This window comes from Sturnira hondurensis, unplaced genomic scaffold (assembly GCF_014824575.4).
Source record: "Sturnira hondurensis isolate 20B ecotype Veracruz unplaced genomic scaffold, ASM1482457v3 Scaffold0014384, whole genome shotgun sequence".
Taxonomy (NCBI): domain Eukaryota; kingdom Metazoa; phylum Chordata; class Mammalia; order Chiroptera; family Phyllostomidae; genus Sturnira; species Sturnira hondurensis.
The window spans coordinates 5893050-5906185 of record NW_028087015.1 but is presented as its reverse complement, the minus strand read 5'-3'; the positions used below and the strand labels follow the sequence as shown (position 1 = coordinate 5906185).

General features: G+C 41.1%; 1 protein-coding gene across 1 annotated transcript in view; it reads left to right on the top strand.

Annotated features, from left to right (window-relative positions):
• ZSWIM6 (zinc finger SWIM-type containing 6) overlaps positions 1-11693 on the top strand; it is a 187818-nt gene extending 176125 nt beyond the window's left edge. The window contains exons 10-14 of the mRNA XM_037062888.1: positions 1415-1550; positions 4459-4616; positions 5242-5405; positions 7353-7434; positions 8980-11693. Of these exons, the coding sequence (XP_036918783.1) occupies positions 1415-1550; positions 4459-4616; positions 5242-5405; positions 7353-7434; positions 8980-9842 (1403 nt within the window). The 3' untranslated portion in view covers positions 9843-11693. The remainder of the gene's footprint in view (positions 1-1414; positions 1551-4458; positions 4617-5241; positions 5406-7352; positions 7435-8979) is intronic.
• The last annotated feature ends 1443 nt before the right edge of the window (positions 11694-13136 follow it).

The following is a 13136-nucleotide window of genomic DNA, read 5'->3' as shown; positions in this document are numbered from 1 at the left end:
TACTGAGTTGGGGTGGAAGATGCATCAGTTCATAACTATAACTAAATAATTTGGCCTCATTATATGAACTAAAGGTGGAACTATATTGTTGTATTAACTTTTGAAGAATATCAAATCATTAAAACATTTTAAAATCTTAAAAGAAACAGATTAATAATAGGCTTGGTAAAATTAGAAATCTAGGAAGGATTTTAGTTTGCCTACGTAAAAAAAAAATCGGTTGTCTAGTATATGATTTTCCAAGTACTTAAATAATGAACAATTAAAAAATACCAAAAATAAAACAATAAAATTTAAAAATGACCCCTATTAAAATGATCTATAATATGTAATGCTCTTACCCCACACCCAATTCAGTAACTCCTCTCACCATTTCTTCTGAACTGCACTTCTTGCATTCTAAGCTCTTCACCAAACTGATTTTTCTCATGGAAAACAAACGTATTATATCCTCTGAGCAGTAGTATTATGGTTCATAATTGTAAACAGATTTTACCCAAAGGTGACATGGAAACTAATTTATTAAACACCTTACAGTAACTAAACCTCTAGGTGCGTAAGTGGAAAGTAGTTGAACTAACCACTGTGGTTTCCTTTCAAAATTTATTTTAAAAGTCTGTTATCACCCTTCTTAGGGCAGCATTCAGAGCACACAGGGGAAGTCAGCTTTGCCTCTCTATCCTTGTCATAACTTACTAAAGAATGAATTTTGACAGCTTAAATGTAATTTTCCTTTTAAATTGGTCTTTGGGAGCCCAAAAAGTGGTAAATTTCCAGTTACTTAAATATTTTTTTTTGCCTTTGGTGAGTATCAGATGGGTAAACTTACCCTTTTATTTATTAATCACTTTCTGAGAGTCAGTATTTATTTCTGCTTACTAGAAGCAACAGCGTTTAAAGTCTTGTACTGGGATTTGTGATTCAGAACTCTCCCCCATCCCATCAGAGCACTCTTTTCTGGAAACCCAACTTGTCCATACCCCTAAGGCTTGACTTGGTCTGGCAGCGGGTTCCGGCGTTAAAGCTACAGAGTCATCAGTGCATGTGAAATCTGGGTGCTCTGACACATTGACAGGATGTTTCTTGAGTTCAGTGAGGTTTTGTGCGTTGGAAGGTTTCTTTCTCTGAAGCAATTAGAATGTGAAAAGGATCTGCCCCTTAGTTCTGTGGATCATTTTAACTGTGGTACAGTTGGGGGTTGTTGCTGAAGTAAATTTGATATTGGACACTATATCCTGTAGAAACATTTTTTGCTAAGAATTTGTATTCCTTTCTACTACGTCACTTAGATTACATTCTTAACTAGATTAGCTTGTATATGTTACAATTTTGCATAACAATTTTAAGATATACACTACAAGAAGTCTTAGTTCCTTTTTTAGGAATTTGAAATGTGTATGCTCTCTTCCCACAGCCGGACCATATAGTGGTTTAGGCGAAATAATCCACCGCGAGAGCGTTCCAATGCACACATTTGCCAAGTATCTCTTCACCTCCCTCCTACCTCATGATGCTGAATTGGCATACAGAATTGCACTGAGAGCAATGCGGTACGTATTCACAGCCCAGCAGGGCAGATGCAATGCAAATTCCCCACTGGGACAGATGCTGTTAACTGGTTCTTGTTCATTCATGTTTCCTGCAGGCAGCAGAAAATCTAAAGAACCGACTTAGTTTTATACTCCTTGGATTGTCTAGAGGTTAGGTTGCTGCCTTATTTGGCTCCTGTTGTAAAGTGAAGAAGAATGGTGCCCTTGACTGTCATGTCGTGTTCATGCTCATGGTGGCTTTTTGCTGCTTTTTCTTGGAGCTAGAATTTGGGAGTAGAGAACAATTTCAGGCCCAGTTTAACCATATGGCAGCAACAGTTGAAATCTTCCTAAATAATGGGTTATTTTGGAAAAATTAGATTTTTGAAACAGTAGTAAATAAGTGTACTTGACTGCATGTAATAATTGAGGGATCCCTCCACACCTTCTGTGACTTCACATTCCATCAGTAGTGCAGGAAGGCCACTGTGTCACCCACTTGCCCTTGGGCTCCAGTGAAGGGTGCCAGGAGATGGAACCTGTGTCGAGTATTGACAGCCCCACTGTTACACAGTCTCCCGGGGCCTGCTCACCTCCGCGCTGGCTGCCTCCACGCCCCCTCGGTCCTTCCTTTTCAGTAGCAGCGACTAGAGCACGTTGTCTCTGCCACTGGCCATCTGATTCTTACTTCCTCTTAGAAGTCAGTTCACCAAATTACAATGTGTATCATGAATTTGTTCTCGGTGAGTAATATTTTAGTGACTTCAACGTTGTATTTGTTAGTCTTAGTTGTAGCATATTAAACTCTAGGGGCATGGAAGGAATATCCACCTTTCTTAAAACAGGAACTTTTTCCTTTAAGAAATCAAAACACTTCTATGTTAGAGTGCAGATTAAACAAACCCCATTGTAGCCACCTACAGACAAATGGTGAACATACCTAAAAACTTGAGGTTCTGGAGAATAGTTTGATTCTATAGAAGCTTTCCATCAAAGGTTACGCATGTCTGCAACCAGGATAACAGCTTCAAAAACAAATTCTTGCCTTTTTATGTGTGTAGCTTGTCTCTCAGAAGATCTTTTACGCGGTGATGGGTGTGTGTGTGTGTGTGTGTGTGTGTGTTCCTGTGAGTCGGTGTATTTTGAGGCTGACACCTTTTTATTTGACATGCTTTTCCTTGGCAACATAAAATCTCATTTACCTATCAGAGAAACCTTGTAAGTTACCTCTTATCTATTTTTAAAATACCAAAAGCTAAACTAAAAACTAACATAAGCAAAAGTTCCCCACCAAATGATTTTATACCACTTGGTTTGTATTTTAAAACACAATTATATTTTTATTCCCACTTTTGGAAGCTGAAATAGAAATTGTCAGATGAAGACAGATGCTCAGCTCTAACTTAGTCAAATCTAAGAATTCTGCTCCAGTATAAAGGGAAGGATGCTAATGTTATGCCACAAGGTGCTATCGCTATGACCACTGTCAAGTTTAAGAGTAAAATAACATTTCTCTTTGGGTCTGGCTAACGTGAAGCCATCTGTCAGGTAGAAAGGCTTGCTGTTATCACCCTCAGAAACTCCCTTATGTTTGCCCTTGCTCGCCACCCACAGTTTTTGTTGGTGGGATAGTAGCAGGGCACAGGAGAAGTGCTTTGCCACCTTTCCTCTCTTGCCTGCCACAACGGCCGCAGCCAAAGGACTGCCGTGGGAGGTGGTGGGAGGAGGCGGAGCATCTCAGGGCAGCCAGGGGAACAGGACGGAGACGCTTGCAGCTTACTTGCTTCTTCGTCCTTGTGGAAGCAGGGGTGGTGGTCTGGGGAAGGGTGTTTGCAGCACTCATTTTCTCATCTTCCCAGGGGTGTTCACTTGTTTTTACTACAACTACTCTGGAAAAGATCTGCCTGATAACTATAGGGATATTCTGATTTTTTTCAAGCTAAATAGCAACCCCACCAAAATTATTACTTAATTGCCTCCCTGCCACCCTCTAATGCTGACATGTCTGTCCATAGTAAAAACGGGAAAGAAAAGGAGGCATTTGGCTCACCAGTGCAGTAACTGCTCTTGGGTGGGGCCCCAAGGCTAGCCTCACACCCTTACCCTGCTTACTCCTCTCCATCCCCAGCTCTTATTTGAGTGGAGGTCAGTATTTTGTGATGATTATAAAAGAATTCTTTCAGTTGTAGCTACTGTACTAATCTCTTTGGTATTTACATTTGGAGATCACTAAGCATATGCTTGGTTTTTAATAATTATTCTTTATTTGTCAACATAATCAAAGATTGATTGAAATGAGAAATCACACTGAATTTATTATAAGACAGTCAAGGGACAAATACTTGAATCATTTGCACTTCTGATATGATCCATAGAACATTTTCTAACTACAGATTCCTGAAGTCATAAGGAACTTTTTAGAAAGTATGAATAATGGAAAGGAAGTCATTTTTATTTTACTTCTTTTATTTTGTATTTTAATAAGGTAAGCTTATGTATCTTGGCCATCCATTGATCCCTGATTGTTACCATCTCAGTCTTAATATTCACTTCACTGTCCATTTTCTATTGACTTGTATTTTTTTAATGAGTGGTAAGATTTTAAAATTTTAAAGTAGGTAAACATCAAGACTGAGTTTCAAAAGTCATTATTACATATTTTAATTTCCTTGAATTTTGCAATTTTCTGAATGATGTTAAAGAAAGGAGATTTCTTAGGGTTGGGTAATGAGCAATTAATGAGGCGACTTTGGCATCAGACAGCTGAGAGTAGCTGTACCAGCCCTCCCTGTACCAGCTCTCCTGCACCGAGGACCTGAGCATCTCTCCCAGCATCTACCCACTCCTCTGGCTACTGGCCAGTCCCTGTGGCTAAGGTGATAGACACGTAATAACTAGGAGCCACCTGTCCTGTCTCTTCTCATTACAGGTTGCTAGTATTGGAATCTACTGCTCCAACGGGAGACCTTACCCGCCCCCACCACATTGCATCAGTTGTTCCCAACCGATACCCTCGTTGGTTCACTCTGAGCCACATAGAATCCCAGCAGTGTGAGCTGGCATCCACCATGCTAACTGCAGCCAAAGGTACTGGAATGCCCTGGGGCCTCATGATTATTTTGTTAGTTTGCTTTTTTTAAGGGTCATGTTTGCTATGAAATTCTCAATGGTAGTGCTAATATCGGGTTGTAGGGTGTTAGGTGTTAGCTTATGAGGCAAAACAGGTGTTACTCATTTGAGCCTGGCATTTCACTCACTTAGCTGCATCCTTAAACTTGCTGCTGGCAGAGTTCAGGTTTAGTTACGACGCCGTGTCAGTGGTGGTTGAGATTCAGAATCACATTAAAAAGTTAGGTTACTTTTTTTTTTAACTCCATGAAATATTCAGCAAAAATACTTAAGTAGAAACTAGGAGAGCTATCTGTTATCTCCTATTGGTTCTGGGTCACATGTGTTTTTAAACATTGAGGGCATGTCTCAGTGTTTCTTTTTTTGTGGAGCTGAAATTCATACATAAATCAGTCACTCTGGAGCTACTTAGTTACATCTGTGCCCGCTGTGACCATTTCCATTAAATTCACTTGTGCTTTGTTTTATTTTGTTTCCCTTTTTACCTTCCTGTGTGTCTGTGTGTGTGCGTGTGTGTGGTTTGGTATGATTTGTTTGTTTTGCTTTGATTTGATTTGGTTTGGTTTGTCCTTGTTTGTTGCAGGCGATGTTCGAAGGCTGGAAACAGTATTAGAATCCATTCAGAAAAACATCCACTCCTCATCCCACATCTTCAAGCTTGCCCAAGATGCATTTAAAATAGCAACGCTCATGGACAGTTTGCCAGACATCACGCTTTTGAAAGTGTCTCTGGAGCTGGGCCTGCAGGTACGCGACTGGTGGTCTCCCTGGGGTACCAAGGACTGCTAAGTACATGTACCATCTTGGGGTTGTTTCTGTCTGTTTATTTGGATTTTTTTTAGTGCAGGTAAATGAGTTTAGTGCATAGATCTACCAGACTTTCAGGAGAGCACTGTGCTTCAGAGGTGAGGTCAAACCCAGCTGAACCAGCTGCTACCTCAGGGACCAGATTTACATTTAGAAGCTTGATTGTGTCTATCACATTTTAAAAATTCCTTTTCTTAATTATAGCCTTAAGGTCACCATTTCTCCTTTAATGAAGGGAGAGGAATTATTGCTCATAAGGGACTTAAATAAAGCTGTTGTGTATAATAAAGATTCTGTTGTTAGAGGTAAATTTTTAGAGGAAGGATGAATTTTTATTGACATTTCATTTTCATAATAGATGGGTGGTTCTAGCTCCTTTCTATAAACCTGAGGAAACTCAGTGAAGAAGGAGGGGTGGGGCCAGGGTGCAGTGCCGGGGTTCCGGCCTGCTTAGACACCACCAGGGACGTTTTCCATTAGTGACGCGGGTAGGGGTTTGCTTCCTGACAGTTTCTGAAAAGATTACTTATTGCAAACCAGGAACTGAAAAGTTTATATTTCTACTTTTCTCAAGGAATCTCTATTTACATTTGCTTTTTTTCCTCCCCCATGAAAAGTGAAGAAATTGTTATCCCCTAGTTACTAAAAGTATGGGAAGTAGAATGCCTGGTTAGATAATTAATCTGGTTTTATAGTTGTGGATTCTCCTTACAGCGATTAATGAAATTTACACAAAGAACTGGATTATAAGAAAATGCACTGTATATAGTATGGTAGAAGTAGAGGGCATAGGAGATTGATGGCATTTAAGCATTAAAATGACATTTCAGAAGTTTCTTTTTAGAAATTATGTTATTTGGCTTATTTTCATTTTTTTGCCTTTTAAAAGCATGATGAAGGAAAAATACTACTAATACAAGTTTTCTGGTTATTTGGAATTCTGGCAAATAATTTTGGATAAATGGCAGATTGCTGAGAACTTATTCCCTGCCCCATTCCTTCTGGGACCTGGGAATCAACCCCAGAGGGGCTCTCAAGGTTTCAGGGGTTACATACCCAGACTGGCTGAATCTTAGAGAATGGGGGAAGCAGGGACAGAGGGGTATTGTATCTCCAGGTCTCTTACTAGAGAGTGGAAAACACAGTCAGATCTCTGATTATGCCAAAGATGATTTCTTTCCAGGCAAGAGCAACCAGAGATTGAAAAAAAATAAGAAATAATTATTTTAAAATAATTTACAGCTCTGAACAGGTAGCTCAGTTGGTCAGGGTGTCATCCTACTACACCAAGGTTGTGGGTTCAATCCCCAGTCAGGACACATACAGGAATCAACCAATGATGCATAAACAAGTGGAACAACAATTCGATGTTTCTCTCTCTCTCTCTCTCTTCCTCTCCCTCCTCACGTTCTTGTTCCCTTCTTAAATCAAATTTTAAAAATTCTTAAAATAACCTCTTTGCTATCTGAGGGTTTCTAATCAGAATGAGTTCAGAGGAGCCTCAGAAATCTAAAACCATAGAATGTGAAGCTGGGGAGGAGTAGAGGGCATAGACTGTGTTTAATGCCTCTCAGTCCAGGCCTGATTTCGCAGGTGAGAGAAGTGATTGAAGGAGTGACTTGCCCAGGATGCCTTGTTTGGTCAACGAATCCACCAGGAGGAGGAGGAGAAGGCGGACCTGCAGTCTCTGTGGCTGGGACAGGGCCAGCTAGGGTAGCTGGGGACAAGTCCAGTTCTTCAGCAGCGCTTGCACTAGCTGTGGCTCTCCATCCTCCACACTAGTAGGGTAGTGCGCCCTGTGGTTTATACTGTGGAGTGACTTGTTTTGTATTTCCAGTGACCTGGGATCATCTTCCAAAACATTTCATTAATCCTCTTTCTTTATAGGTTATGCGAATGACACTGTCCACCCTAAATTGGCGACGGCGGGAGATGGTCAGGTGGCTGGTAACATGTGCTACTGAAGTGGGTAGGTACACTCTGGAGGAGCAGCCTTCCCAGCTGCCTCGTGTCGGCTTAACTGCCCCTGGGCAGACACAAGCACAGTTTCGGTCTTTGCCCTTGACTTCTGGAAGGCTTCTGCCCTTTCCAGGAACCTGCAGGGACTCCCTTCGCTCAAACCTTCAGTTATACAAACTTGGCATTGTTCCTATTCCAAACTGTCAAGTATGTAGGGCTCCAAACTCTTATCAGTGGAATAAGTAAGCGAGCAAACACTTTTTATCCATTTGTTCTGTCATTATTAAGGTGCTTTTAGTAACTTTGTGATCATCCAGTTTACCATTTTGTATTAAAGGGTATCGGAGTGAATCCTTGCATGATTGGAGCCCACCTTTGAAACTAACTTGAGACTGGATTAGTGGCTCAGGCCATTTCAATGAATGTAATATAAAGTTGCATAGATGTCCTGGTGTTTTACTGATCATCTTAGGGCACATGTCATGGTGTCCAGCAGAGGGCTGACCACCGGTTGTGGTTTAGCTGAGCTCTCAGGTGGGTGAGAAACTAGCCAGCCTTGAGGAGACTCCTGGTTGCCTGTAAGCTGCAGTTTGGGAGACCCATCAGCCGCCTGCCCAGCGGGCATGCCGGCCCAAACACGTGGGGGCTGCTGCCTTTCTGCCTCTTTGGCATCAGAGAAGGACACACATAACCTCTTGCTAAGAGTCACTGCCGCCCCAGTGTTTGAATACTGACACAGCAGATACTGTAAAGTCTTTCTTGTTATTTTTCTTTCATTAATCTGTAATGGTTTATTTTGGAAAATGGGAATTTGGTCTCAACAGAACAGCGACATTTAGATTATTGATGTGATGCTGTGGAACACCATGAACAAATCCCCTCCAGAAGCTGCCATGCAGTTCCCCTTGCCCAGCACCAAGGTGCAGGCCTAATTCCCCTCTGCAGTGTCGTGTCTCCGCTGTAACTCATTCACCTGTAGGGTTTCCCTGCAGCTGAGACACGACACGTCTGTGTACTCAAAACGGTCATTTGAAGTCGTTGTCAGCATTTCCGACATCTGAGTCATCTGCACGTCTGCTTCTGTTGACTCTCTTCTCTCGAGCGTTTTCCTGCCGCTTCGTGTGTCTTAGTCATTTTATGTCCTGTGTGCTTTAAAACTACACACTAACACATACACCACATAAAAACTACCTATTGTGGTGAGGGTTATAGTTTTCCTGACTTAGATTCTGTAGTGGGAAGCTGACAGGAAGCCCCAGTGAACTCATTAGCAAAAAGCCGTTGTCTGAAGTGGCAAGCAGTGCAGTGCAACTGAGAGGATTAGTTCTGTATTTCTGTATTACAGGAAGTTCATGTTCCTTTCAGGCCTTTACTGAGTAACGGTCTATAATGACCTTATTCTACAAGGTTGCTCCCAGGCACATTACCTTACAGGATTTTCTGGCCTAGCTCATGTCCTGTGATGGTTACAATGTAAGCATTGATTATACAGTGGAAATAAGGCAAGATAAGCAGCATCCTTGTCAGTAACTGGGATTCTCTGTGTCGCTTGCAGGTGTCTATGCCCTGGACAGCATCATGCAGAGCTGGTTTACACTCTTCACTCCCACTGAGGCCACAAGTATAGTTGCCACCACCGTGATGTCCAACAGCACCATCGTCCGCCTCCACCTGGACTGCCATCAGCAGGAAAAGCTGGCCAGCAGTGCCCGGACACTTGCTTTGCAGTGTGCCATGAAGGACCCTCAGAACTGTGCCCTCTCTGCGCTGACCCTGTGTGAAAAGGACCACATAGCTTTTGAGACTGCGTACCAAATTGTGCTTGACGCTGCTACCACCGGCATGAGCTACACCCAGCTCTTCACAATAGCACGGTACATGGAGCACCGTGGGTACCCCATGAGGGCCTACAAGCTGGCCACCCTGGCCATGACCCATCTCAACCTGAGCTACAATCAGGACACGCACCCTGCCATTAATGACGTTTTGTGGGCCTGTGCGCTCAGCCACTCCCTCGGCAAAAATGAGCTTGCAGCTATAATACCTCTGGTGGTCAAGAGTGTCAAGTGTGCAACGGTACTGTCAGACATTTTGCGCAGGTGCACTCTGACCACCCCTGGCATGGTGGGACTTCATGGAAGGAGGAACTCCGGTAAGCTCATGTCACTGGACAAAGCCCCCTTGAGGCAGCTTCTGGATGCCACGATCGGGGCCTACATCAACACGACGCACTCACGACTCACACACATCAGTCCCCGGCACTATAGTGAGTTTATCGAGTTCCTCAGCAAGGCCCGAGAGACCTTCTTAATGGCACATGACGGACACATTCAGTTTACACAGTTTATTGACAACCTGAAACAAATCTACAAAGGCAAAAAGAAACTGATGATGTTGGTTCGGGAGAGGTTTGGTTGATAGAACTTGTATGAGTGGGGGTGGGGGTGGGGAGGGGAGGGACGGTTTGTTTTTACTTGAGCCTGCCTTTGTACCCTTTTTAACTTAAAGAACAGAGCCACACCGGTATTATATGTGTATAGTTCTATTGCGTTTGCAGACTAAATTGTCATGTGAAAGTTTGTGTGTTCTTAATTTTCTTCCCTTTCTCTTCTATTTCCTTTTATTTTATTATTTTTTCAATTCTTTTCTTTTTTTAATTTTGTATGCGAGAGAGGTTAACAAGGTTTGGTTTACACTGAGTATATGTTGTCAAGTGGCGAAAGTCCACATAGCTCTCCTGTTTTCTGTATGCGTTCACAGCCTCAAAAAAAGGAATTGAAATGGCTTTAAAAACCAAACAGAACACCTCCATCCTGTGATAAGTACCTCGAATGGATTCAGCTTTACTTCTGTGTAACTCATCTTTACATTTTCAGCATATTTAAACAAACCAACACAATGAAATGCTAATAGTTAAAAGGCTGACCCACGTGGCTTTGCAGTGCTGTTCGTCCAGAAGCATGGCACACGATGCTTGTGCATGTGGAGACTTAGCGACTGTCAACATACATTCTCAGGGATTTATCAAAAAAATTAAAAAAAGAATGAGAGCATTTATTGTACTGTATATATATTATAGTATATGTCTGAATATTGAAAATATAACATTAACTAATTTATAAAAATATTCTATGTAATGCAAAATACTTGAAGCTGCAGTAGCTTGGTTTTAAACAAAAACAAAAAAAAACTGAGAAAACCTATCAGAAGGACTAAAAGTGCGCCTTGCTTCAGGGTGGGCTCAGGTGGCGAACTTCATGCCGGGCATCTATGCAGAGCCACCTTTCGGATCGCATGGTTGGACTGAGATCTGTTGGGAGAAGTTATATATGTATATATACTTACACAACTTATATATACATATATATGTATACACACAAACACCAGACACACGTACCACCAACAAAAACAACCACTACACCACACATGCTTGTAACAGGCACTAGAAGAAAGAGAGACAACAAGTACACAGCCAGAGCAGCAAGCCTTAGCATTAAGAATATACAGTATGCCGGAACCGGGGCGCCTGCCTCCTAGCCTGGGAAACTTAAAGGAAATATCCTTTTGACACAAACGCAAAATGTTTTCCAAAACAATTGACATATGATACATAACGCCTTTGCAGTGAGCTAATAAGCTAACCTTTGTGCACAAATAACATTATATATATTATATGTCTATTCTGCATAGGTATTTTGACTTTGTGCAGGACAGAAAGTTGTGTAGGTCTGACTGTTCTACTTTTCAGTTTTCTTTCTTTTTTTAAAAAAATATATTTTATTTTCTCTAGAATTACTCAAAACAAAAGCAGCCTTCTATCTTGCCTTGTCCTTAATGCTTTAAAATAACCAAACTGGAGATCTAACTACCAAACTGTTCATTATATTATTAAATACCAACTTTGGTTACAGTGTAGTGTCTTTCCTTTAGCTGATGGTTCTGTAACCTTGTGCTTTTTAAAGTAGTTTTTATGTTTTGGTGCAAAAGTTGTCCAGTGTCTCCTGTTCCCTTCATTAGAGAACATGCTAGAGGTATGTTTGTAGGTATTTTCGTTTAGAACTATTCCATGCGCTCCATTTTATTTATTATAATAGGTAAAAAGAAAAAAAAAGGTTGTACTTCATCACCCATGTAAACATGCTCATGAAGTTGAAAGTAATTAAGATTTGATACACTGATATCAATTTATTTATGTAACTAAATCACTGTTTTATAAACTTGTTAATGATCAACAATTTTTGTTTTGATTAAAATTAGTTTTTTGAAAGTTGATTCTGCCTTCTTAATAGTATATCTCATACTACACTGGAATTTGGTGATTACAGATCTGGACATAACTACATCCTCAAATGTTTAACACTGTGTTCATTCATCTAGTAAATATGTAGTGCTTTCTAGGCCCTGGAGATAACATGATGAACAAAACTAAACACCAGAGCTTGTCTGCTTAGTGAAGAAGACAGACATAAATCAGATAACCACAAAGATAAAATAGAATAGCTAGTTTCTCTTCAGTCTGTACGCTTAGTTATTCCTCCCTAATTAATAAACTGTAATTTAGGATGCACAGTACTAGATGTATTTAATGAGTGCTAAGTTTGGTTTGTGTTTTAAAAGGAAATTATGTTCTAAGTGTAGACACTACACATGCGCTACAAGCCGCTGTCCTGCCCCATCTTTGTCAGACATCCACATGCAAACAATGCAAATATGTTTTCCTTTTTGTGTGTGGAAAAAACACAAAGTTTATCTATCATCTTAACCATTTTTACGTGTACCGCTCAGTGGTGTTAGGTGTATTGCCATTGTTGAGAAACAGAGCTCCAAGACTCCCGCATCGTGCAGAACCACGTAGCTGCTCCTCGGGCCCTTCCCCCAAGCCCTGGACACCACCCTTACTTACCGTTTCTATGAATTTAATTTGAATTTGGATTTCTTCTATGAATTTCTTTATGGGCCTCATGTAAAATCACAGTATCTGTCCTTTTGTGACTGACTGATTTCGCTTTAGCGTAGTGTCCTCAAAGTCCATCCAGGCAGCATGCAATAGGATGTCCTTCTTAAAGATGCATAGTCTTCCATTGTGTGTGTGTTCCGTGTTCCGTTTATTCATCTGTCGATGGGCATTCAGGTTGCATCCACCAAGAGGCTGTTGTGAATAGTGCTGCTGTGAACGTGGACGTGCAAATGTCTCTTCAGTACTCTCAATTCTTACAGATACAGACCCAGAAATAACATTGACAGTTGTTTTTATAGGTTTTTTTAAAGCTACAGTTTGCAGAATTTAATCCCTTGAAATATTTTTAAAATTATCTTTGACATGTAGTCTTAACAGTAGATTTCAGATGTCAAGAGGTTAGGTCAAAAAATAGAAATTGAAAAACAATGAGTCCTTGGTGACATTTTAAAATCCCATTAATGCCAAGTAGAAATAAAAATCAAAACTACAAAATAATGTGAGGATTAATTCTTTCTTTTTGCAACTTGACAGTCTTAGTGTTTTGATAGTGCTGCCTCAGGTAAGTATACATTCATGTGGGTCCACTAGGACCCCTGGGACGTTTTTCATAGTGAACTAGACTGCCAGCAAGTCTGGAGGGGTGGCATCGACGGAAGAGCAAAGGCAACTTGGAGTCGCCGGGACTGTGAGATCTTACCTGGTGGGAAATCGTTTTGTGTCCCCTGACCGTCCTTCCAGAGCGATCTTAGTTA